We start from the raw sequence: 24159 nt of genomic DNA on the forward strand, positions 1-24159 counted from the left end.
TCGTGTAGTGATGGCCGCATTGATAATCTGATAGGGCTTCCAAAGATTAGGCAGGACCCGTTGTCGTGGTCGCCATGCCTCCCTGTTGTGCCCATTCCTCATTCCCATCCAAGCAACTATGCAAAGGCATCAACAGATCAACTTACGGCGGTTCATCAGTCCATGGCAACGTTCAATCGCCCGGCCATGCTGCCGATGTCCCTTGCAGAATAGCTGTATCATGATATCATCAGCTGCATCACTGTTCCTACGTAGTGCTGCGGCTGTGCCTCCTCCGCCTGTGCGCGTCCGTTTCGCTCGCCACTGTTTGGTTATGGGGAGGAGAAAGAGAAACCGGGGCAGTGCGCGTACGAGAAAGTTGATTGGGTTCCTGATGTTGATGGAGGCGGCAGCATCCTAGTACAGCGTCGCATCTCATCAGAGAGTAGGCGAGCAGCAGCCGCCAACTGCTGGATGGTCGTAGTCGCGGCTCAGAATCTTTGCCCACCTTGGCGCTGCTGATGTTAGTCCCCCTGTCACCCGCCACCAAAAATCCGCCCAGATAGGCTGCCCTCAGGGCTCGCAGGCCAGCATACCAATTCCGGCCGCATTCAGTACAAAGAACTACTCGTAGCCTACTACTACTATAGTACTACAACGTACTGCAGAATACAGGATAAAAGATTCCCCACAAACAAGAGCAAAAACCAAAGAGAGAGGAACTGCATTTGCTTTGTAGATGCCGATATCCATTTGCACAACCACCAGAGCTTAGAGCACAAAATCTCGACCATGTTACTGCTGAGTAGATACAGGATAAGGTGTTTAAGAGGAAGGTTTCTGAATAGGTGCAGCTTCATGTTTATAGACTGACATTGTGTGACTACCAGGCTATGATTCGAGGATTACTAGTTACCATAGAGCTAAATCGTACTAGCAGAGAAGTCTTCAGTATTTGAGCTTCCTAACCCGGTACAAAAAAGATGATGTGACCTTCTGTTCTGTGTCTGAACTTCTATTCTCTGTCAAAGGATGATGTATGTACACTTCTTGGGTTCAACATCCTCAATTTTTGCCTTAGGAATCCATATGCGAGTACTGCAAGAACTAGCTGCATCAGATACATTGAAGCACCAACAAACAAACGGTGGCAAAGTACAAACAGAACCACAGGATTCAGAAAATGAGAGGTTAAAGACAAAGGGAGGAAAGGTAGCAGAAAGCCTGAAACTCGCCTGGGCATTCTTCAGAAGTTCCTCTTGCTGGATATCATCACTTGTTGCAGGATCCATAGCTCTCTGATGAATCAATCAGAAATGTGAAGACAAATTAGTAAACTTGATCAGTGGTAACTGAATCGATTGTGCATGAAGGGGCAGAAATTCATTGCCTTGGGCAATCCATGACTTAGTATCCTCACAATAGTCTCTTTGGCCTCAACATCACAATCACGGAGTTCAGGTACTTTCATGTCGCGGGGGTCAAGTTCAGGGTCACCTTTTATCACTGATGTCCACCATTCCTTCTGGTTTTCCTTTGTCAAAAGTATAGACAGTGTATTCCCATCCTCTGAAGGAATTATCACAAAATAATGCATGTCAAGTCAGTAACAAGCGTCATGTAGGTATTGCTATCGATGAGAAATGTAACAAGTATCATCAAACTATGTATGTACCAATGGTCCACAAGCAGTCATTAACTTTAACTGGCTCAAAAAGCTCCCCCTGAAAAGAAACACAAGTAGAACATTATACCAGCAGTTCTATACTTCTATTGCAAATGAGAGATATTCTTGTTGTGTCTTTAATCTAGCAGCAGACTATATAAAACATTCTGTATATCCACTTACATCAATTATAAAAGAGCAACCCTTCAGTCCAACCTTCAGATGGTTCTTCATAATCTCATAAGTGACAAGACTTGATTTTGTTCCTTGGGGAACTGGAATGGTTATGGTAACCTCTGGCCTTTCCTGAGTCCAGGAATATTTCTCCAAGTCCAGACCATTTCCAGCATTAGGCTTAGGGTCTAACATGCAATACAAAAGGAGGATATCCTTTCAGTGTACTGAACTCCAAATTGGCAATCAAAGCGATTAAAGAAACAATAAATTCATTTAGTTTCGTAATAATGCAGTAGCACTTCCTGTTTATAAGTCGAAAGATTAGGATGTCGCATATATTTTTTGGAGGAATAAGGTAGCGAGCTCTCTACAGTACAAAATTGCAACGGTTGTTGATACTCGAATTACAGAAAACGTAAGAGAACCAAACACAGTAAAAAATACTGCTAGTGATGAGTGATGATATTGATCAAATGATCCAACAGTTATATGTGAAGGCTTGAAATGTTGCTGTTCCCATTAATAGAGAACCAGTACAATAACAACTTCACATAGTAGCCTTTCAACTTTATAAACTGCACAACCATTCCTTTCTGAAATACATGTAGAACAGTAGAAAGGCTGCAGATCTTTGTATTAAAGATAGAAACAAATTCCAAATCACAACCAATAAGTTAACAAAAGCAGCAGACCCAAACTGAACAGGAAATACAGAATCTAAAAGTGTACTACTAGGTATAACATGTATAATCACACTTATCAGCAAATGATATATCAAAAGGTGGAAAATGCAAGGCATGATTCACCTTGAAATTCAAATGTACAGTAAAAATTATGAAACCTCAATAATTAGATCGATTATGATGGAAATTCAGTTTATTAGACCAGTGAGGACAGCTTAGTACAGAATCTATTGTCTTAAAGCAACAATATGAAAATCCACAGAGAATTTTTCAAAAAAAATATAGCGAGATGCATATAAACTGATTGCAACCACTATACTACTGCCAAACTTTGGACCTTCTTGTTTCTACACATTTAGTGCTCTACGAATACTGATGCGGTGAGATAAATCTGAAATCGATCACGGTAAATCAACCAAACATATCATGGCGATTTGGAAATTTTGATAAGTTGAAAACAAAACCAAACTACTTGCAAATCTTGAAGGATTTATATAATCTGTATGTGCCATAAATGCCTAGAACCACCACCCATTTTAATGTTAAGATTTATCCAGACTAATTAGTAAGCACTTGATCAAAATTTTACTCCCTTCAGCCACCAATGTGCAACATGAGATCGGACCTGAAAATAAAAAACTACTACATGGCAATTTTATACTCCGCCATATCTGCAACCTCGAAATCTGAGGATTATAGCTCCACTATAGAACTACTACAGATCGAGAACTGATCGAAGTCTAGACAAGTGGCCCTAGCTTGGCACAAGAAGGGAAAGCACATTTGCTGATTCAAACTCAATATCTGCCCCCAATTCCGCATAAGAGGTAGAGATCAACAGGCGAAATGACAATCTATAATCGAATAAGAGCATACAGGTCACCGAAGCACGCAAACATTTCGCATTCGAACACGATGAACAATTAGAAGGTCACGGTGCGAGATCACCCACCTCTTACGCGCTCCACTACCGCTGCCCTCTCCACCTTGTCCCTCCCCGCCTCTCTCATCGGCGTCCTCGGCTCCTCCTTCAGCATCTCCTCCGCCTTCATCGGCTCCTCCTCCTTCAGCATCTCCTCCGTCTTCATCGGCTCCTCCTTCATCGGCTCCTCCTCCTTCAGCATCTCCTCCGCCTTCATCGGCTCCTCCTCCTTCAGCATCTCCTCCGCCTTCCTCGTCTCCTCTTTCTTCAGCATCTCCGCCGCCTTCCTCGGCTCCCCCTTCGCCCTCTTCCGCCTCTCCTCCGCCTCCGCCTTGGCCTGGGCTTCCACCGCCATCTCCGCCACTACCCCCGGCGCGGAGGGGTCGAGGAACAGGTCGGATCGCCGCTGCGCGACGTCGATCGCCGCCTGGAGGAACGGGACAGGGCCACCCTTGCGCGCGAGCACCGCCGCGAGGACCTCCTCGTCGCTCCTCCCAGCGATGGCCTTCGTCGCCGCCGCCGCCGCGGCGTCGATCGCCGCCTTGAGGAACGGGACAGGGCCACCCTTGCGCGCGAGCACCGCCGCGAGGACCTCCTCGTCGCTCCTCCCAGCGATGGCCTTCATCGCCGCCGCCGCCGCCGCCTCGTCCTCCTCCCGGAGATCGATGGTGACCACCATTGCGTCTAGGGTTTGGGAGCGGTTTCTGCGTGCGCGAGATTCGCAGAGGCTTTGCGAGGAAGGAAGCGTTGGATTGGATTGGAGTCGGAGGAATGGGAGTTTTCGTTTGGGCCCGATTTATATGAGAAAGAGGAGGTTTACGAGAGGTTCTAGAACATCAGCGCGGATGTGGGTGGGATCGACTTATCAGTCAGTGACATGTGGGTCCGGTTTGCATCCAAGGCCCATCCGTCAGTGTGTATTAGGAGGTAAGCGAATCGACGCACGGTACAGTAATAGCGCGGGTAATTTAGTCGAGTTTAACCGTTTAATCCAAAACTTGATTGGCTGTTAGCCTGTAACCTGTTACCGTAGTAAAATGTGTTCACGTACGGAGGAACTCCTTTAGGCCTTAGGCCCAAGTCATGACCTTCGTGGATGGCCCAGGAACAGAACTAAGCGGCCCACCATGGGATGGCCCATATATAAATCGGCCCTGAGGGCTCTCACTCATCAAATATCATGTTTTCATATCGATTTATATCGGAAATGGCACCGATCGAGCGCTCGATCAGCAGCAGAAAAATCGGGCGCCCACCGCTTCCTGCGTCGTCCCCACCACGCACCCCACGACACGCGCCATTACAACAAATCACCCACATATTACAGAAACGCTCTATTAATGAAATTCGTTTTATTTTTTGTTTCGCCAACAATGTTTCAGTAAGTGTACTTGTGATGTTTCACTATGTATGAATGAAATGTTGCAGTTAATTGAAACATCCTTTCGTTATTTGCTGAAACATTGTTTTTATATAAGGTAAAATAGCGCCCGGTATTTTTGGAAACCGTTGTTTCATACGTTGTAGCAAAATACTTCACGAAATGATTTGATGTGTTTCAGCTTTTTAAAATATTAAAAGATGAACATTTTTTATCTACTTAGTGAAACAATTCCGATCTACTTGGTGAAACAACGCACAATTTTTTTATATATAAAAAAATCGGACGCCCGATTTATATTATGTAGACATCACATGTATATGTATTTATGATTCGGAAAACATTGTAACAGTATGCGTCTGCATACTCTGAAAGTTGTATGTCCAAAATTGATCCGCACATCAATAATACCTTCTGCTTTCTCATTGTGCAGATGAGTTTAAAATTGAAAATTTGTAAACCAGTACAGGTCACTGCACTCGATGTTGGAGTACTGAATTTTCAAAGCAAGGCACCGGTCTCTGCCGGCAGTACGTACTCGACAACGGCTCACGGACTCTGAATCGTAACAACTACAGTAACAACCAGCAACAGCCACATGTACTGATGTTACCGTCTCTCCCGGTCAGCCGCGCGATGCACAATTCAACCTTGATTTTCTTATTACTCAGCGGCGGGCCAGCGCGGCGGCGGAGAGGAGCACAAGGAGGAGGAGCACGGCCATGGCGGCGAAGGAGCCGATCAGGGGGCCTGAGATGCGCTCGCAGAACGAGTCGAACTGCTGGCAGACGGCGAACCAGTTGGCCCTCACGTTGCCCTTGTGCGCCAGGTACACGATCGCCGCCGACGCCGACGCGACCGCCGCCACCAGCGCCAGCATTACCTTTTGCACGATCACGAGAGCCCCCCCAGATTAGCCAAAATTCAGTAATATTTTACGTTTTGATCGATCGATTTATACCGAGTCAAGGAAGATCAACACCAGCCTACTGTAACTTGCCCTGCTCCTGATGATGTGCACGACGGACAGCGGGATGGACAGCACCAGGTACGCAGTAACAGCCGAATTCGCCACCGCGAACAACCTGGTGACAACAGGAAGGAATAAACGAGCTTGCAAACGGAAGTAATGCAGATTGACGATTGTAGCTAGAAGGCAAGAATGGTCGCACGTTAAGGTCGGGAGGTCACTGTACTGCGCCTTGAACCGGAGGAACTGCGTGAAGAACGGGAGCGTCTGGTTGGTGGTGCCCATGGCGATGGCGCTGTCGACGATGGCGACGACCGCCACGACGCGGAGGATGAGGTCGGCCACGGACAGCGCTCTGCTCGCCGCTCCGCCGCGGCTGCTGCCGCTCACCACGGTGCGGGCCGCCGTTTTCGAAGCCTCGCCGTCGCCGTGCTCGGTCGACGTCGTCACTGCGGCTTTTCCTTCCATTGGTGACGCTTAATTAGTTCAAGCGAAGGTGAAGGATGCAGACTCGCTGTTCTTGATGAAGCAGGATATACGACGTGTTCGTGTTGGCGTGTTGGTGTTGCACGCTTGTGTGGCTGTGTGCCAAAGTGTAATATTCTAATATTACTAATATTACGAATCTGAACATATATATATATATATATATATATATATATATATATATATATCCAGATTTATCGTATTAGAATATGGTATACACGGTTTTAAATTTGTATTTTATAGGACGGAGAGAGTATACACGAAGGGACAGGGCCGGGGCACCCATGAAACTGCGCGTGTGGGGTTAGGTGATTGTGACGTGAGTAATACATGGCATGATGCGTGCCCCGCGCTCACCGGCCGGTGCATGGTGTTTGATTGGTACCAACTGTCGCTTGCTCCATCGACATAAACAGCATCAGCTAGACTTGTTCTATGTTCAGTACTCCGTACTGCTAATTGGACCTTTTTCCAATGTGTGAAAGTATCACTTGGAGCTTGCGTCCTTGTGTTTATCACTTATAAACTTGCAAAAATGGGCTGCCGAGCTTAGTGCTATGCCTGTAGTTTGTGAAGTGGGTTGAAACACAAGTGATGAAAGAATTATTTTTAAATAGTTCAACATAAGTTTGTTTTTTTCTAGAACACATATATATTTTTATTAAAATATATTCATGTGAGATCTTGTTATAAATTATAGATTGGATATATATTTTAGAATAAAATTCTGTTTAAAGTTTGATTAAGAGAGACAGAGTAATGGTGCCTCACGCTATCTTGGCAACCAGGTCTACTCCTGCATGCATGCATGCGACAACCTCGCTCCTTCAACGTGTCCCTGCATACAGACGAGGAGCAGCGTCTAATATTTGAAAAAATATTGGACGTACGATTTGTAGAGTCCGATATTTGAAAAAAATATTGAACGTACGATTTGTAGCGTCCGATTTAAAAATATTTCAACATAATTAAGTATTTGTGCAAAAATATTTTATTTTTCATATGATTTTTTTTATGTTTCACTCATTGGTATTTAACGTTTTGTGTAGTGGTTGTGATTGTTTCAGTTAGTAAATTGTTGTATTTCTCTGAATCTGAAACAATTCACGAGGTGAGTTGTAATATTTGTGTACATGTGATGAAACAGTTTTCTATCAATGGTGAGACAAGTTATTTTTTAAGACACATGTATATTTTTATCAAAATATAACCATGTGAGATCTTGTTATAAAGATTTAATGATGATGAATCTAATGGTATAATTGAAATTTAGATCAGAATATACAATTTTGGAGAAAAAATATTTAAAATTTGAGGAAAAAAATTAGGCACATGTAATAGGAGGGAGAGGGAGGGAGCGTATGCAAGCAGCAGCGCAAGCAACACATGCAGAGGAGGCAAGCAACGTGGCACGTGAATAATGCAGCACGGGCGGCCTGCATGCATGCGTATGCGCGCGGCAGTGCGGGGGTTAGCGTTGACCAACAAGTGAAACATTAAGTTATATATGGTGAAACAAAAAAAACCAACAACCGAAACATTTAATATTTTATGAAACATGGTGAAAATACACGTTGAAACATGTCGCTGGCACATATAAAACAACAAGTATTAACGAATTGAAACATATATTTTTCTTTTATCAAAATATAATCATGTGATATTTTGTTGTAAAGATTTAATTAGAACAAATATAATGGTGTGATCGGATCATAAATTGGATAAGTAATTTAAGAGAAAAATCATTTTGAAGCTTGCTAAAATTCATGCACGTGTGCATGGATGAGGTGGAGAGAGAGGAGAGAGAGTAGTAGCAGTTAGTTTCATGAATTTTGTGAAACACACCGAAGACACATATTGAAACATATCACTATCACGTACGAAACATTTTGTTTTAACGTTTTGAAACACATGTTTTTCTTTTGACATAATATAATCATGTGATATCTCATTGTAAATATTTAATTGCAACGAATAGAACGGTGTGATCGGATTGTAAATTGGATAAGTAATTTAGAAGAAAAAATATTTAAAGAGAGGAGAAAAGAATGAAAACAAGCAGTTAGACACATACGTTACAGTGACAGGGTTCGTTCTCACATGCTTGCATGGGCGTCCGATTTTTGGTGAGATGCCGGACGTCCGAGTGGTAGCGCTCTCCAAGAAATGGCGGACGGATGCACGTAACGGGCCACGAGCCCACGGGTCAACCTAATCCCATCCGGCCCAAACATGACCTTGACCGGGCAAGGCCTAGCAACGCTCAAGCCCGCTTCAACCAAGCCCAAAATTCTTGTGCTTTTCGTCTGCCCAAGATCAGACAATGGTTGGCCACCCAAAAGTCTGACCTTATCCACTAAAATTTTCCATACAGATTACAGGTTACAGGTTTCACCCCTGAGCCAAACGTGAGCCCGCTACACTGACAACAACAAGCTCATCGCCAACCCGCTACTGAAGCAGCAGCCTACCAGCAATGGCGTTGCCGCTGCTCAAGTCGTCCCCCCACTTCTCTGCTCTTCACTCCGCGAACAGAGCCCAGCTCCATGGCCGCTGCCGTGCAACGGTACCGCACCGTCCATTCTCCCCTTCGCGTTCATGCAAAAACTGCTTTCCTGAATTCCTTGCGAATTTCACCTACTTGTTCAAATGTTGTTGTTAAATTTGCAGCTCGGTGGATTCCATGACCCGAGGTCCAACTCCAGCCGTTGCAAGGTGAAAGGTCCCACTGCATTTTAATTTTTTCACCGAGAAAGAAGAAATCCGTGGTGATTGGTGAGGCAAAGTAACGCGGTCTTAGCGTTTGCAGAAATCGGCCGGGAGGGGTTCAGTGAAGGCGAACGCGTCCCCGTTGGACGTGGTGACGCTGATGGTGACGATGGTGGAGCACGTCGACCTGCAGAGGGACTACGTCGTGCACAAGTCGATCTGGCATCTCAGCGACGCCGCCCTCAAGAGCGTCTGTGAGTCGTAGTCGTCGTTTCACCTTTCCTGCAGTTTGTTGTTACGTCTGAAACTGAAACTTTTCACAAAAAAATTTCTCTGTCTGTCTCGTAGATACCTTCTACGCCTTCTTCACAGTCTGGGGCATCTGCTTCTTTGCGTCCATGAAGGCAAGCACGCAGAACATATGCCACTACAACTTGGAACGAAATTACATCTTCGATATGTGTTACTGACACGGTCTTGTGTGAATTTACAGGATCCTTTCTACGACAGTGAGGCGTACAGGGGACAAGGGGGTGACGGCACCGTGCACTGGTACTATGACCGGGTATGTCTTTCATTACGGCTTTTTTTTTTCCCTTTATCACGAAGAAAGAACATTCAGACAATTAGACAAACTCTAGTTGTGCGAAGCTACTAAGATAACCAGTCATTTTGCTGATCGATCTCCACTCTCCCATGGTTGATTCTGCAGCAAGAGGACCTGGAGGCGTCTGCAAGAGAGGAGCTCCTGAGGGAGGAGCTACTCGAGGAGATCGAGCAGAGGGTCGGAGGGCTCAGAGAACTCGAGGAAGCAGCCAAGGAGGAGCAGCTTACAAACTGATGGATGAATGAGAGAGATTGCGCATGGATGGATGACTGCATGATCATGGCGCGATGCGGCTGCATTCTGTAATACCGTACAGAGCGGCTGTGTAATAGCAAGATACACAGTTGCCTGATAGCTCCTGTAAATGTTGGCATCAGACTCAAAAGGAAAGCAAATAGGGGCTCCGTCTGCATGAATGCATTATATTGCATTTGTAGTGTAGGCTAAAAGAAGGAATGTACTACTCCATGTTAATCAAAGAACCTGTACCGTTCACCATGGTGGATATTGCTTCCAAAATATATAAATTGTGTAAATCGACTGATATAGACCTACACCATGGTGGATATACGTGCCCTGTGGAGACGGAAGTTTTCAGATCGCAACCAAATTGTGGCGATCCAATATGCTTTCGTTCTGTCGGCTCTCACGATGTCGGGCCAACTTTATTTGGGTCCAGTACAGAATGGTAGCGATTATGGGCTACCTTTACCGGGCCGCTCGGTGATGGACTGGCCCAAAAAACTCCATTAGTTCGGCCTGCTTGCGGTGGTGGTCGCGCGCTGGGAATTGGACGCCATCGTCGGCCACGGCCATTCGATCGAGGAAGAAGAACCAGCTGATCATACTTGAGCTGCTCCACTACAGGCCGCGAACCAGCAGCAATCAGTCTGCACTCAACGTACAGTACAGACCACACTACCACAGTAGGTAGCACATGTATATACTACTTGTATAGGGTGCAGAACTTCGTAGTATTCCGTCGATCAGCTCATCAGTCATCAGAGACTAGCAATAGTTATTTCGACACAGGTCTCTCGCCAGGCTTGAATCGGCTGGGCCATGGCTGATGCAAGCGATCGTGATCGGCTCGCTCCCGACATGTGCGGGTGAGGTCGCGGCGAGCCGGAGTAGGGCTGCAGGAGCAGCAGATGGGCATGCGTACGGCGCGAACAGACCGGCCAGCAGCAGCGGCGTGATCGAGACTGAAACGATCAGGCGATGTACTGTGCTAGTACACTGGTCGCTGCGCAAAGCTGCAAGGAGTAGGACTAGCTGCTGATCCCACACAGGATACTGGTATGATCGCCTACTGTGTACTGGTTGGTGTCTTTGTGATAACACAGATGAACGCAGATCGGCAGATGCATAAACATGTAGTAGGAGTACTTCATTATTTGGACTCTGAAAGAAAAGATGTAGTAGGAGTACTTGATTATTTAGTAGGAGTATGCATTTACGACGTCCTTGTCATGGTTCTGGCCGTGTTCATTCCTTTAACTTCAGAGAACAACTTCTTTGTTTTCAATTAGGACGTTTTTTAAGCTGTTAAATGATATTTTTTAAAAAAATATATAAAAAAATTTCTTTGAAAAATCAGATAAACTTATTTTAAAGTTTATAATAATTGATACTGAATTATTTAAGTGCATTATTGCTTATCTCATTTTACATGCCGCTGAAAAAGATAAATCAAATTAGAGATTCAAACATGCTGGCCCTAATAAGTCACTAAACGTGCCTTATAGTCAGTTACTTCAGTGTATTAACTGAACGTACACCATTCAATACATTAACTTGCTATCACTTGTTTCCACATTTTTCACTTGTTAATTGATGCAAAACGTTTGTACTCAATGTTTTAAAGTTATCAGATTAATTTGTTATCAACATACTCCTTTTATACTTTGAACTTATGATTTCATGTGGATACAAATAGGTGCCATTAAAGTTTCAATACTATGATGTTTATTCAGTATTTATTAACTAAAATGTTTCACTAGATATTTGTCCAATTTGAAAGCCTATATCCCCGAAAAGAAAAAATAGGAATTTTACAGTTTTTTAGGAGGTACCATAAGATATTAAAAAATTAGTGTAAAATTTTATACCTCATAATACCTAGGTAATAAGAGGTATCAAATTTATAATAGAAAAAGTGGTATCTCATGATACCTAGTCAAGAACTGTAAAATTACTCAAAAGAAAAAATACATATATATGACAGCAGATGGGACCGAGTGGAGTAGTAATTAGTCTTGTATTTCTATCGTCCTAGTTCAGTGTAGTTTATGTAGTTAGTTCATGCATATTATTGTACCCCTTTTTTTAGTTGTGTACAATATGCAAAAGTTACTTAATAATCGGTTCAAAACTGAACTAATACTATGTGCTAGACACGAAATGGACAATGCAGCAATCTAAACATTTGTGATACGAAGATCGGCGACGTACGTGAAGCATAGGACACAAGTTAGAAATCTGCAATCGATCAGTCCTTCTCGATCGACAACCCCCTCCCCTCAAAGAATGAAAGTGCAATTGCATTGAACCAGACATGGAACTATGGAAGAACTAGCTTAGCTAGCTAGTGTACGAGAAATTAAGAGAGAGATCACCGAACAAGTAGTGCCCTCGATCAGCACCGACATCATATCCTATCGCTGCATCTGATCCTGCACTCATGCGTGTGTATCATCTTGAGGTCTAGCATGAGAAGACGAGGTTGTAATGTAGCCAAAGAAAATAACTTGCCGGTCCATGCATCGATCGATCACACACGGCAATACAGCATATGCTGGATTGCTGATGAACACAAACCAGGCCGGCAAGTCATCCTTGGCTACACAACCAGCAATACACCTCGTCTCCACATGCAAGACCTGAGATGAGCGTACGTACCACTGCGGCCTAGGAATCATCGGTGGATGCCGTACTAGCTCCATTGCTGCAGACCACCAGCAGCAGTAGAAGTCCAGCACGTACGGGGAAGAGTCGACCTAGTAGGAAGACAAGCTCTCTCTCATTCACCGGGCAATGTCTGAAGAAGCTCAAATGCTCGCTCAATGCAACGCGAGCTTCGAATCGATGGAGACTGTATTTATATGCCGTTAGTACAGGGCACGGGGCAGATCAGTCCAACCGCGCATCGATCACCGTATGTTCCTCGTCACTTTGAATCTGTGGCAATGTTTAGATTTAGGGGTGAAAATTTTTACAATGTCGTATCGGATATACGGATACACATTTAAAGTATTAAATATGGTCTAATAACAAAACAAATTATAGATTCCGCCTGTAAACTGCGAGACGAATTTATTAAGCCTAATTAATTCTTCATTAGCAAATGTTTACTGCAGCCCAACATTATCAAATTATGAAGTAATTAGGCTTAAAAGATTCATCTCACAATTTACAAGCAATTTATATAACATTTTTTTCTATATTTAATGCTTCATGCATATGTCCAAATATTCAATGTGACAAGGTAAAAAAACTTGCAAGGGAGCTAAACCTGCGTGTTGTGTCTGTGACGATCGACTGTGTGTGCAGGGGGTGAGGTTGGTGGGTGTCTTCTATAATAAAGGAGAAAAGATGTGCCTTTAATTATGTGAACGAGTGATCGACGATTCGATGGATCGCAGGTTTAGCGTACAGTACGTTCGATCGCCGCAGCGCGACACGCACGGCACGGCCCCCTGGCCTGCATGGATTTGACGCCGCGGCACGCTGACAGGTCTAGTACACCTACTGTACGTTGGAGAGTGAGATCTCTGCACACACACACCGCTGCTCCATTTGCCTACGGGCTATGGCGTCTAGCTTTGCATGGGCGCATGGGTAGGCCGCTTTTGAGGCTCGCTCGGGTCGCGCATGTGAACCGCCGCGGCCGCGCCGTGCGCTTGCATCGCGCGCACGTCGTAGCTGGCTGGCTCGTTTAGTCGTGTGTGCCCCGCCGTGGATGCAGCCCGGATTTCGGTGAAATGATGTGCCGGAGATTCTTCACAACGTTACGATCCATCGCCCATGCTTTGGTAGCCTGGTAGGGAGTAGTATTTCGTAGTACAATGCTACTGTTAGGCACTTATGTTAATGCGGTTTGCTAGCTAGTATATTATGTGTACCACTTGAGAGCTAGCTTAGGAGCACAATTTGTGAACCTTGACACCATATGCATGGGGAATATAATGAATAAATGTACAGGGACAATGATTGTGATTTGTGAAGATCCCATGTGTTAGTACCAGTACCAGAATACCAGTACAGTGACACTGTACTACTCTGCCGTAAAAGACGGAGTACCAACGTAAATGCTGAACCGTACTTGCACTGGCCAAGAATCTGCCCGATGATATGATACTGTACGCGCGTATAGAACAGCTACTACTAGTATCACTCTATCACTATTTTTTCACAGTACTAACAGCTGCCAAATGGCATTGTGAAGACGAAGCCCACCCAAATGAAAGGGAGAGAGAGACGGTACTCTTCTCTTGCAATTCCGACACGTATCACGTCTCGGTCAGCTGGCAGGCAGCCTATGATCGAATCATGTACAGTACGTACCTAGTTGTGCAGCTCCTGTCTAAACCTACGGCGCCTTTTGCGTCTCCAGCTTCTTTTCCTGTCAGGTTTGATGAAACGGTACAAGCAGACGACAGTGAAGCAGCTGCAGTAGCGGAGGAGGCAGACTGCAGATGGGGCCAAGCTCCGGCGGTCCAGCCGGACAGCCGGGCAAAGGCTGGGAGAGTAGGCTCATCGCTGATGTGCTCTTCCCGTCATCCGAATATTTTTTTTCTTCACTTCTGCAGATCCAGAGTAGAATCCTAAATCATCTCTTTAAGTTCACACACGACATGTGTTTGTTCGGTAGTTTCAGTCGAACATGTGTTTAAGGAGGACACTACTACATAAAAGGGGTAGGTGTCGGTTCGAAACCGGTTATAAGTGCCAGATTTCGCAATCGGTACCCAGCGTACGACACCTCGATTTAAGAACCGACACATTTCAAGTTTCAGGAAAGCAAAAAATAAAAAAGTCGGTTCGATCAATCCGATGCATTGAGCAGTTCCCCTTCGCCCCGATCAGATTCCATAAATATCAATCGGCATTCAAGAACATCCAAGAATACATGAACAAACCCAACACTAAAAACATCCAAAAACACTAAAAGAACCCAACAGAGCCTCCTTCTTGGCCGCTACCTCGCCTCTACGTTAGCCTTCTCCACCACCACCGCTGCTATCACCGGATGGAGAGGAGGGGCAAGCCTCTTTCTCCATCATTACCGCCTGCGGGGAGCTGCCGACGCTATGTTCGCAGCTGAATCCGCCTATCTACGCAGACGAACCTTGGTCGTTATCAGATCCACCCAACCGCCGGCACCACTCCGTCTCCTTCGTGGGCACCACCCATAGTAACACCTCGCGCGCGGTGGCCTCGGTGCCTCACACTGCCTTGGGGCAGATCTATGCAGGCCACGACACCCTAGTGAGAGAGAGAGGGAGAGAGAGAGGAGGGGAGGCGAGTGGAGTGGATAATGACGACCACTCCACCCCTCCCTCTCCTTATCCACTCGTGATGGCTTGGCCAGCCGGATGGAGAGGTTGTTCGAGTGTTTTTTTTTCTTCTCTCAAACTTACTAGAATTGAACTTGGAGTGTTATTTGGCTATTCTCTTGGAGATGCTCTTAGAAACTCATTCTTTGCCTACTCTTGCGCGAGTTAGTTTACCCCTACTTGGAGAAAGTACCGCTACAGTAAATAAAACAAGGGATATATAATAGAGCAAAATTTAGAAACTGAACTAATACGTAGGAACTGTCACTTTGCTACAATTTTCAATGTAATTTCATAAAAATGCATCATTTGCTAATGATTTTTGTCAAAGAAATGCAAAGTTTGTCAACTTCTACCTGCCAGGCGCATATGTAATACTTGCATTGTTGCAAATTGGTAATTGGGTAGTCCACTTGTCAAACACACCTAGAGGGTAAAAGCTGCAGATTTGTTATTAGATAGTACCTATTGTTACGGCGGCCTTATGAAATGTCTAATTGAAGTAAAGTGAGTAATAGTTTTGACAAAAATATTTGTAGTTTAATTTACTCAATGTAATGCTATAACAGCACGTGCAAAAGATTTGTATAATCCTAGTTAAGCAGATAACCAACATGATCACACGAACCAAACTTGCACAGCATGACCTGGTCCGTCGGAGCAAAATGCTGCAGATACTGAACCTTGATGGCACCTGAGAAATTGCCAGGTAGGTGAATCTCCGTCGACAAAACGTCAAACATGCAGGAGAAAACCACCTTCTTCCAGTTGGCACACCTGCTTTGGTCAACGTACGTTTATCAATCCGGCCGAAGAAAAACTACAGAAAAATCGTCCAAGGCTGTGTTTTAGTTCTATTCAAACTTTCAACTTTTTCGTCACGTCAAATGTTTGGACACATGCATAGAGCATTAAATATAGACAGAAAAAAACCAATTGCACAATTTGCATGTAAATTGCGAGACGAATCTTTTGAGTCTAATTACGCCATGATTTGATAATGTGGCGCTACAGTAAGCATTTACTAATGATGGATTAATTAGGCTTAATAGATTCGCCTCGTTGTTTACAGGCGGAATCTTTTAGTCTACGTTTAATAGTTCAAATGTGAGTCCGTATACATCAAATTTTTTTTCCCAAAACAACTAAACACGGCCCGAATAGCAATCCGCGTGTTTTTTTTGGCCTTTTGCCCCTAACAAAATTGTGTTTGCAGTTTGCACATAGAGATGCAGAGACATAGAGAGAATAGAATAATCAAACTCTGTGTTCTATTGTTCAGGGTGCCCAGCTCCAGGAGAGGCAGACAGAGAAGCAAACTATTCCGTGTTCTCCATTACTCAGATCGGAAGAAGTGGGCGCGGCGATTTTTCTGGTCAAAATTTGCTTACACACGAAGAAAGCCCACACACGTTGATCCGTTGATGGGCCTATCCTTCTCCTACATATATATGGGCTTTGATTCCGCCAATCCCAAGTAAACCCGAAAATACGCCTTCGACAGCAGCTGACGTATTCCTCGCTTCCGAAAGTGCAATTTCCAACCGAAGCAAGAGGCCACCACAAAGACGAGGCCCCCGTCCTCCGCCGCTCGTCGACGGCATGCAGCAGCAGGGCGCCGCCGCGCTCACGCCGGCGACCGGCCTCGGGAGCCGGCCATCCCTCACCGTCAAAACCAGCCGCGTGTGCACCACCGCTGCTCTCCCTCCCCTCTGCCGCTGTGGCCGGCGCCACCTCATCGGCTCCACCACGGCCACCGCTCTCCTCCCCCTGCTCGCCCTCCCGTCGCCCGCCGCCTCGCCCGTCGACCCCGAAGTAAGCTTCTTGCCGGCCCTGGCCCTGATGAGGCCCTCCATGTTTGGTGGCTTCATGGCCATCTTCTGAGCTGCCCGTACTTGGGTTTTTGGTTGTTGTGCAGGTGATGCTTGAGCGGGTGCACCCTGCCAGGCCGGAGTGGTACGAGAAGTTCTATGCCACGGCCATGGACAAGTTCATGAAACCTTACGAGGCTGAGGTATTTTTGCTTTTCCCCTAGTTTCAGACTTTCAGTTCCACTACTCTGCCATTCTGAAACTTGTGGTTTGCTAGTAGATTTTTGTCTATACGAACAACTGTATTGGTGCTCAGTGCTCACTCAACTCAGTTTGCCCAATTCGACATCAGAGTTAATTTTTTTCCATACATGACATGTTGACCATTTCGATCACATATCTGTTAATCTGTATAAGCTCTAACGTTTGATTTTCAGAACTCGGTAATTTGTCTTAGTATCTGAATTTTTTTCCATAGATATCACTATATCAGAATTCACAAGTAAGCACCTAGAGTGTCTGCGAGTAGCAGACATGATCTTAAATCTTCATCAGTAATTTTAGCTTCCCTGTTAAAAAAAGTTATCACTGTTTTTTTTCTCAGGGATTGTGATGTGATTTTGATCATCTGCCGTGATCATGCTGATCTTATCACAATAATGAGTTTTGCAGATTGCACAGTATAAATCAAAGCTCTTTTCCCAATTGATGACTGCTGGGAAGAACATTCTTGAACTTGGTGTTGGAACAGGCCCTAATCTCAAGTACTATGCAAATGCCGATGGCGTTAACATAGTTGGGGTGGATCCTAATAAACACATGGAGGAGTATGCCAGAGCAGCTGCAGTGTCTGCTGGACTTCCACCTTCGAACTTCACCTTCAGAAGAGGGGTATGGTGCCTTCTGGTAGCGCACTATTTCTCTTTTTAGTTCTGTGAACTATCTTTGATGCGTAATTGTATTTAGGTTGGTGAAGCTTTGCCAGCTGAGGACAATTCAATGGATGCTGTTGTTGGCACTCTGGTAATGTGTTCTGTAAGTGACGTTGAAATGGCATTGAGAGGTAAGAGTTGTTTCTTTTCTAACAACAGTATTTCTTATCTGAGTACAAATGCTCTTTATAATTTCTGCAAAGCTTTGCAACATATGGAATCTTTAGATATGTCCATGAGGCAAGATGTTTAAAATATTCCATAAAATTATTATCAAGAATATTTTAATTTTACTATTGTTTCTTAGCTACCTGAAATTGTCACTGATTTTCTATCCAAAAAAATAAATGCACTCACTGTCACTGGGCTTGAAATATGCACATTATTGAACAAGGTAATATGATGTGTCGGATACTTTTACACTTCATACTCTTCGTCTTGTGTTTTCCCAATTATAAGAAATTGGCGTTACCTAGAACTCGAGCCATCCAATGCTAAGAAAGGTTTAAACTGAAGTTTACCGTTTTGTGTTAAACTCTTCACCGTAAATGTAAACTATTTCTATTATCTGAAAAAGAAGTGAAACTCTTCATCCCCTTTTACATAACTGAAGTATGACATCTGTTCTTGTCTGTATATTTCCACAATATTTTTGCATCTCTTGAATTTTGGCATAATCATTTTTGCCTTGCATAGACAACAAACTTCATCTATATTAAATTATAATAATCATTTTGTAGCTAAACAACTCAGAGCCTTTAATTGTACAGAAATAAAACGAGTCCTGAAGCCTGGTGGTCTCTACATATTCATTGAGCATGTTGCTGCGCCTGGTACCACCTGCTATTCTCTTTCACATTTTACACACAAATGGCTTAAGACCATTTCTGTTTAGAGATTTTCTGTTGTTGTGCATTATTGACTCTCCTTCTCCTTTTGCCCCGTGCAATAGATGGATCCTTCCTCCGATTCGTGCAAGGTGCCCTTAATCCTCTGCAGCAGTTTGTCTCTGACGGGTGCCACCTCACCAGAGAAACAGGCGAAATCATCAGGGAAGCTGGGTTCTCGAGCTTGGACCTGAACACGACTCGCCTGTCTACTGCATTTATCCTCAGCCCCCATGTTTATGGAGTAGCATGTAAATGATATTTCCTCTCCTTTCGTTGTTCCATCTAATTGTGTAAATTGTTATTTGTCAGCAATATGAGCTACAGTATCACGCTAGGTTTCCAAGGCTGAATATTCCATGCCACACGTTAGATGGGCTGGTCTTCAGAAATGGCTGGATGCCTCGAAGATATTAAATGGGCCTTTTCTGTTAACATTTCGTTGCTGTTGGGCTGGGCCCGTGTCCTGTCTGCTGATTTCTTGCAGCTTGGAACTCTTCAAATTGTCGATTGTGAACCATAAGAGCAGGTACATCAATGGGCTAATAGCCTGCTTACATAGGATTTTTGTATACGTGGCCGAGAAAGAAAACTTGGAGAGAGAAAAGTGAGCGACTATTTAGTCGCCGGCTCTTTGCACATTTCACTTACCATGGGCCCATTTGCTCTCATAACAACCAATGGAAAAATAAATAGGGACGTAAAATACTGGACAAGTTCCTTCAGAGTAGGCACTAGCTCGATTAAAAAAAATAAAGAAGTGTTGTTGTTGTATGCATTGTAGATTAGTTGTCTATTGGAGGACGTGGCACTCGGTTGCCGCCAGCAGTCGCCGAAACTATTAACCTTGGGCATGGTTTAGTTCTTAACATTTTCTTCAAACTTTAAACTTTTCTATCACATCAAGATTTTTCTATACACATAAACTTTTAACTTTTCCGTCATATCATTCTAATTTCAATCAAACTTCTAATTTTAGCGTGAACCGAACACACCAAACCATTGCTCTAGAACTTGGGGTGCAAAAGTAGTAGTCCTCCTGCGTGCATGTGCGACGTGTTCACCACCAGCCCACAGCATTCATTCCAGTTCAGTTAGGTTAGTTACTCCACCGTGGGGCACGAGGCAAGTGTAGGTGACCACCGTGGGGCACGCGGCGAGGGGACCCCGTGTCACGCACGGCACAGGACACTTGCACGTTCCCCTGCTTCGCCCGCCCGACACATGGCGCGGCCGCCGGGCCGCGTCCCTTTGCAGCAGCGCGCTGGCGCTGCGCCTCGCATGTGCCCGCCCCGAGGATACGCGCCAAGTGTGAGCAACGATGGTTTGGCTCGTAGTACGCCGTGCATTCACTACGCCTGTGCCGGTGCTGGGGGCCAGTCACGGGTCCCCCTCCCGTTTCTGCCAAAGGGCCCGTCATCCCGTTTCTGCGGCACCCTTTACTGCTTCCCCTTGCGAAAATTTGTAAAATCTGTAGTACTATTCCCGTTCCAAACAAGGCATGGGCATGAAGAGGTAGAGATTGATGTGAAGTAGACCTTCAAATTATTCGTCGTTTGTTTAGTTGTTTTTTTATCATTTCGTGGCACGGGCGACGCATTTCCGTTGGCAAAACAGCTGGGTAGTGATCCCCGTAATCTGGGTTTGGTGGGCATGTTGAATTCTTCTGGACTCCTGGTCCAGTGTTTTCGCCGTCGGAACCTGTGTGCGTTGGACAAATGATCTTTTGCGCAGATGCTGGCATGCACGTTGTCGCGGTCAGCATGTGCTCCTTCCGTCCTTTGTTGCTGTTGCAGCTTGCAGCGTCAGGGCCTGACACGTTATCAGAAGACGCGGGCCAGCGACGTGGCAATTTTGGCTGTGTTTAGTTCCTTCCAAAGTTAAGAAGTTTTGGTTAAAATTGGTACAATGTAACTGAAAAGTTGTGTGTGTATAATAGGTTGATGTGATGGAAAAAGTTAGAAGTTTGAATCTAAACACAGCCTTTGTTACTTCTGCTACCAATATCAGTGACAGTGATGCAATTTAAAACCAGTCCTAACGAACATAGTCTTAAACCCCTATAGATATTTTTGCATTTCAACCCCTTCTGTTTTCTACTATATATACATATAGTGGTATAAAATTTTACACTCAACACCCTAAAATCTATAAATAATATAAAATCACGCCCTATCCTCACCTGATCTTTTCACTTCTTGTCATTGCATCCAGCTAGCGGCGATGATGGCACCATTTCTCCCCCCCTCCCTCCACCGGAGTCGACGCCACATTATCCCTCCCTCCTACTGTCGGTGCCTTCCTCCCTCCACTAGCTTCCAACTCCAGTTGTCGCCGTTGCTTGTCGCCTATGCAAGCTATCCAATACGAGGAAGCCTCCTTATTCTTCAGTGGTGTAGATCGAGGGGGCGACGGTGGATATGGAGCTTGCGGCGATGGACATGTTGCCCAACGGTGGTGGAACATGGAGCTCGGCGGTGATGGCATCGTCTGCAACACTTCACTACGTCATTCCTCTCTCTCTCTATCTCTCTTCTGTGTGTTTGTGTTTTTTCTCTACTTCCTCTCATGCTTTCTCTGACAATGCTACTCATTTCTCATAGCGGTAATCATTATTCCTAGGACCACGCTAGTTGCCTACGTGGAGGAGAATCTCCTAGATGACTAGTCGGGGGTTGAATGCCACATAGACGCACTGTGAATGGTTTTAGAGTCTTTTCGAAAGGAAGGAAATGCCGTAGGAATCGGGATCCTACGGATGATAGCGTAGTTGCCGCTTATTGGGACAACTATAGTATGCAACCAAAGATGGTACCCGTGGTGAGCTTGACAACGATAATTTCAATTCCTCGTATTCTAGCCACGGCAAAGGGACACTTCGTAAAGGGCATGGATGACAGGAAGTGAGAATGTACATTGGGTGAAAGTCTTGTCCTAGTTTTGATTGGTGTCGACGATAGATGTTGGTGCATATGAACGTCCTCTTCTCCCTTTTTATTCGGGTGAAAATCTAATCCTGGTGTTTGGAGCAGGAGTTGACAAATGTCCTCTCTAGAAGTTTCATTTAGGACGTGTTTAGTTCCAAAATAATTCTTCAAATTTCCAACTTTTCCATCACATCAAAACTTTCCTACACACATAAACTTCTAACTTTCACGCTAAAATTGGATGTTTGGTTGAAATTAGAACGATATGACGGAAAAGTTAGAAGTTTATGTGTGTAGAAAAATATTGATGTGATGGAAAAATTAAAAGTTTGAATAAAAAGTTTAGAACTAAACTCGGCCTTATAAGGTACTCCCTCCGTCCAAAAAAAGACAAACCCTGGGTTTCCGTGTCCAACTTTAATTGTCCGTCTTATATGAATTTTTTTTTGTAATTCGTATTTTTATTGTTGTTAGATAATAAAACATGATTAATATTTTATACGTGACTTGTCTTTTTAATTTTTTTATAATTTTTTCAAATAAGACGGATGGTCAAACGTTGGACACGGAAAACAGGTTTGTCTTTTTTTAGACGAAGGGAGTAGCGCTTTGGGTGGTTGCTGATTTTTTTTTATCGGTTGTTGACCGTGGAGGGTGTGGATCAACGTAGGAAAGTCGGTGTTGCTTGGTCTTTGACTTTAAAACATGGCAACAATGACTCGTGATGTGTCTCAATTTTCTTGGGTCATCAGTTGCGGTGGCTTGCCGCCTCGAAGTGTGTTCTCGCCGTGGAGGTTTTCGGCGATTACTCACCAATTAACTTCACAGTTGCATGACTGCAGGGCAAGTTTTTCCTTAATAAAATTGGTCAGTTTTTTTCTTCCGTGACGATAGAGGATGTAACTCTATGCCAATTTTTTATAGGTTTTCTTTAAAAAATAAATCAATGCTCGTACCATTGATTCATAGGAACGAGGAAAAGGAAAAATGTGGAAATTTTTCTACTCTATAGTTCTAGAGAAAAAAAAACCAAAGCTTATTGCTTTGGCAGCTCGTGTATGATTGAGACAAAACTACTCACGCCCCTTTGAATCGCAGAATGAAACAAAAAGAATAATAAGAAAAGCACATAATTCTGACCTGAACAAGGAATGAAAAAGTATATGAAAAAAAAAGTGAGTTTAAGTGGAACATATGAAAAATACTGGAATCGAACGAGATTGGACATAAAAAATAAATAATGTTATGTGAATAGCATGCTAGCGAAAGGACACGAAAGACCACAAAGAGGGTTGCACCTAATGTATTGTTAGGAGGAATGAAGGGAATGAGTGAGCACCCAGTGGTGTTGCATCCTCTGTAAGGTGGTCTGGTGGAGATAGGCTCCATGTGGTGGTCAGGGTTTACCGAACTATTTAGGGTGGGATTATCACCACCCTGTGGTTTGGTAAAACCGAAAATGTTATCATACGTTATAACCGCACGGTTTGGTAAACTCTGGTGGTGTAGGTGGTTGGTGGTTGTTTTTGTTTTTGTAAAAATGGCTTATAGATAAATGACTACATATAAACTACGAAGGACATTTATTATCACATTGTTGCAAACCTGATTGGATTTTTTTGGGTGAAAATATGTAGACAAGCTCTCCTGTTTTATAATTAAGAGTAAATTGCGCCCATAGTACAACAACTTGGCAAGTGTGTGCGATATAGTGCAAGAACTTAAGAATTAAACGTCCAAATGTAACAACTTGACAAGTGTGTGCGTTATAGCGAAAGAACTTGATAATTTAGTATTTTTATGCATCAACTTTGCTAAGTATATGCTAGGTGAATTTTTTTCACGTTGTCAATATGCCATTACATAGTAATCATACGGATATTACCTTATAATATTAAACTTAATCTTTAAGAATTATACTGCACATACAATTTACAACCAATTACCTTTTAAGACTTTTTTTTCTTGACCTTCTCAAATATCAACCGGAATATAATAATTTCTATATCCTGTTTAATTGACTTTCAGTTATTAGTTATTAGGATAAAAATATAAATATGCTTATACAAATACACGTTAGTATACTGTCAAAATAAGTACTTAAAAATTGAATCTATATAAAAAAATACTATTAAGTTGCCGCATAACTTCTTAATTTATTGTATCAAAATCATATCTACCTTGTAAGTTGTTGCATTTATATGATCACTTATAAATTTCTTATACTAAATTGCACATACCAGCCAAGTTGTTGCACTCGACCGCTCATTTCTCAAGTTCTTACACCAAATTACACCCACCTGACAAGTTAATCTACCGTGGGTGCAATTTACTCTATAATTAATATATTTACATTTACATAGTATGTAGACATATACTCCCTCTGGTTCTATATTAATTGACGTTTTGGATAAGGTTGAGGTTAAACTTTTATAACTTTGACCATCAATAACTTTAAAAATAT

At 43.7% G+C, this 24159-nt stretch overlaps 4 protein-coding genes across 5 annotated transcripts; 2 read left to right on the forward strand and 2 right to left on the reverse strand.

The window, feature by feature from the left end:
- Positions 1-706: 706 nt before the first annotated feature.
- LOC127763518 (protein BOBBER 2-like) lies at positions 707-4205 on the reverse strand. Of its 2 annotated transcripts, XM_052288247.1 has the most exons (7): positions 4020-4204; positions 3458-3905; positions 1829-2007; positions 1655-1703; positions 1370-1548; positions 1215-1277; positions 707-1077 (listed from the first exon to the last, which is right to left on the reverse strand). In XM_052288247.1, exons 1-7 carry the CDS (start codon positions 4104-4106, stop codon positions 1057-1059), a joined length of 1026 nt encoding a protein of 341 aa, XP_052144207.1. In that variant the 5' UTR covers positions 4107-4204; the 3' UTR covers positions 707-1056. The 2 variants fall into 2 exon arrangements, with proteins under 2 accessions (XP_052144207.1, XP_052144206.1); XM_052288246.1 differs by having other exon boundaries at positions 3458-4205.
- A 1004-nt stretch (positions 4206-5209) lies between these two features.
- Positions 5210-6324, reverse strand: LOC127764339 (casparian strip membrane protein 4). Its single transcript, XM_052289208.1, has 3 exons — positions 5981-6324; positions 5770-5893; positions 5210-5691 (listed from the first exon to the last, which is right to left on the reverse strand). Exons 1-3 carry the CDS (start codon positions 6244-6246, stop codon positions 5476-5478), a joined length of 606 nt encoding a protein of 201 aa, XP_052145168.1. The 5' UTR covers positions 6247-6324; the 3' UTR covers positions 5210-5475.
- Positions 6325-8644: 2320 nt separating this feature from the next.
- Positions 8645-10112, forward strand: LOC127761088 (photosynthetic NDH subunit of subcomplex B 4, chloroplastic). The gene is made up of 6 exons (XM_052285306.1): positions 8645-8830; positions 8935-8979; positions 9074-9227; positions 9322-9377; positions 9467-9538; positions 9686-10112. The coding sequence occupies exons 1-6, from the start codon at positions 8741-8743 to the stop codon at positions 9812-9814; spliced, it is 546 nt and encodes a 181-aa protein (XP_052141266.1). The 5' UTR covers positions 8645-8740; the 3' UTR covers positions 9815-10112.
- Positions 10113-16628: 6516 nt separating this feature from the next.
- LOC127761778 (uncharacterized) lies at positions 16629-19353 on the forward strand. Its single transcript, XM_052286107.1, has 6 exons — positions 16629-16953; positions 17057-17152; positions 17622-17840; positions 17916-18012; positions 18652-18714; positions 18834-19353. The coding sequence occupies exons 1-6, from the start codon at positions 16741-16743 to the stop codon at positions 19025-19027; spliced, it is 882 nt and encodes a 293-aa protein (XP_052142067.1). The 5' UTR covers positions 16629-16740; the 3' UTR covers positions 19028-19353.
- The last annotated feature ends 4806 nt before the right edge of the window (positions 19354-24159 follow it).

Source organism: Oryza glaberrima, chromosome 2 (genome assembly GCF_000147395.1).
Source record: "Oryza glaberrima chromosome 2, OglaRS2, whole genome shotgun sequence".
Lineage (NCBI taxonomy): Eukaryota > Viridiplantae > Streptophyta > Magnoliopsida > Poales > Poaceae > Oryza > Oryza glaberrima.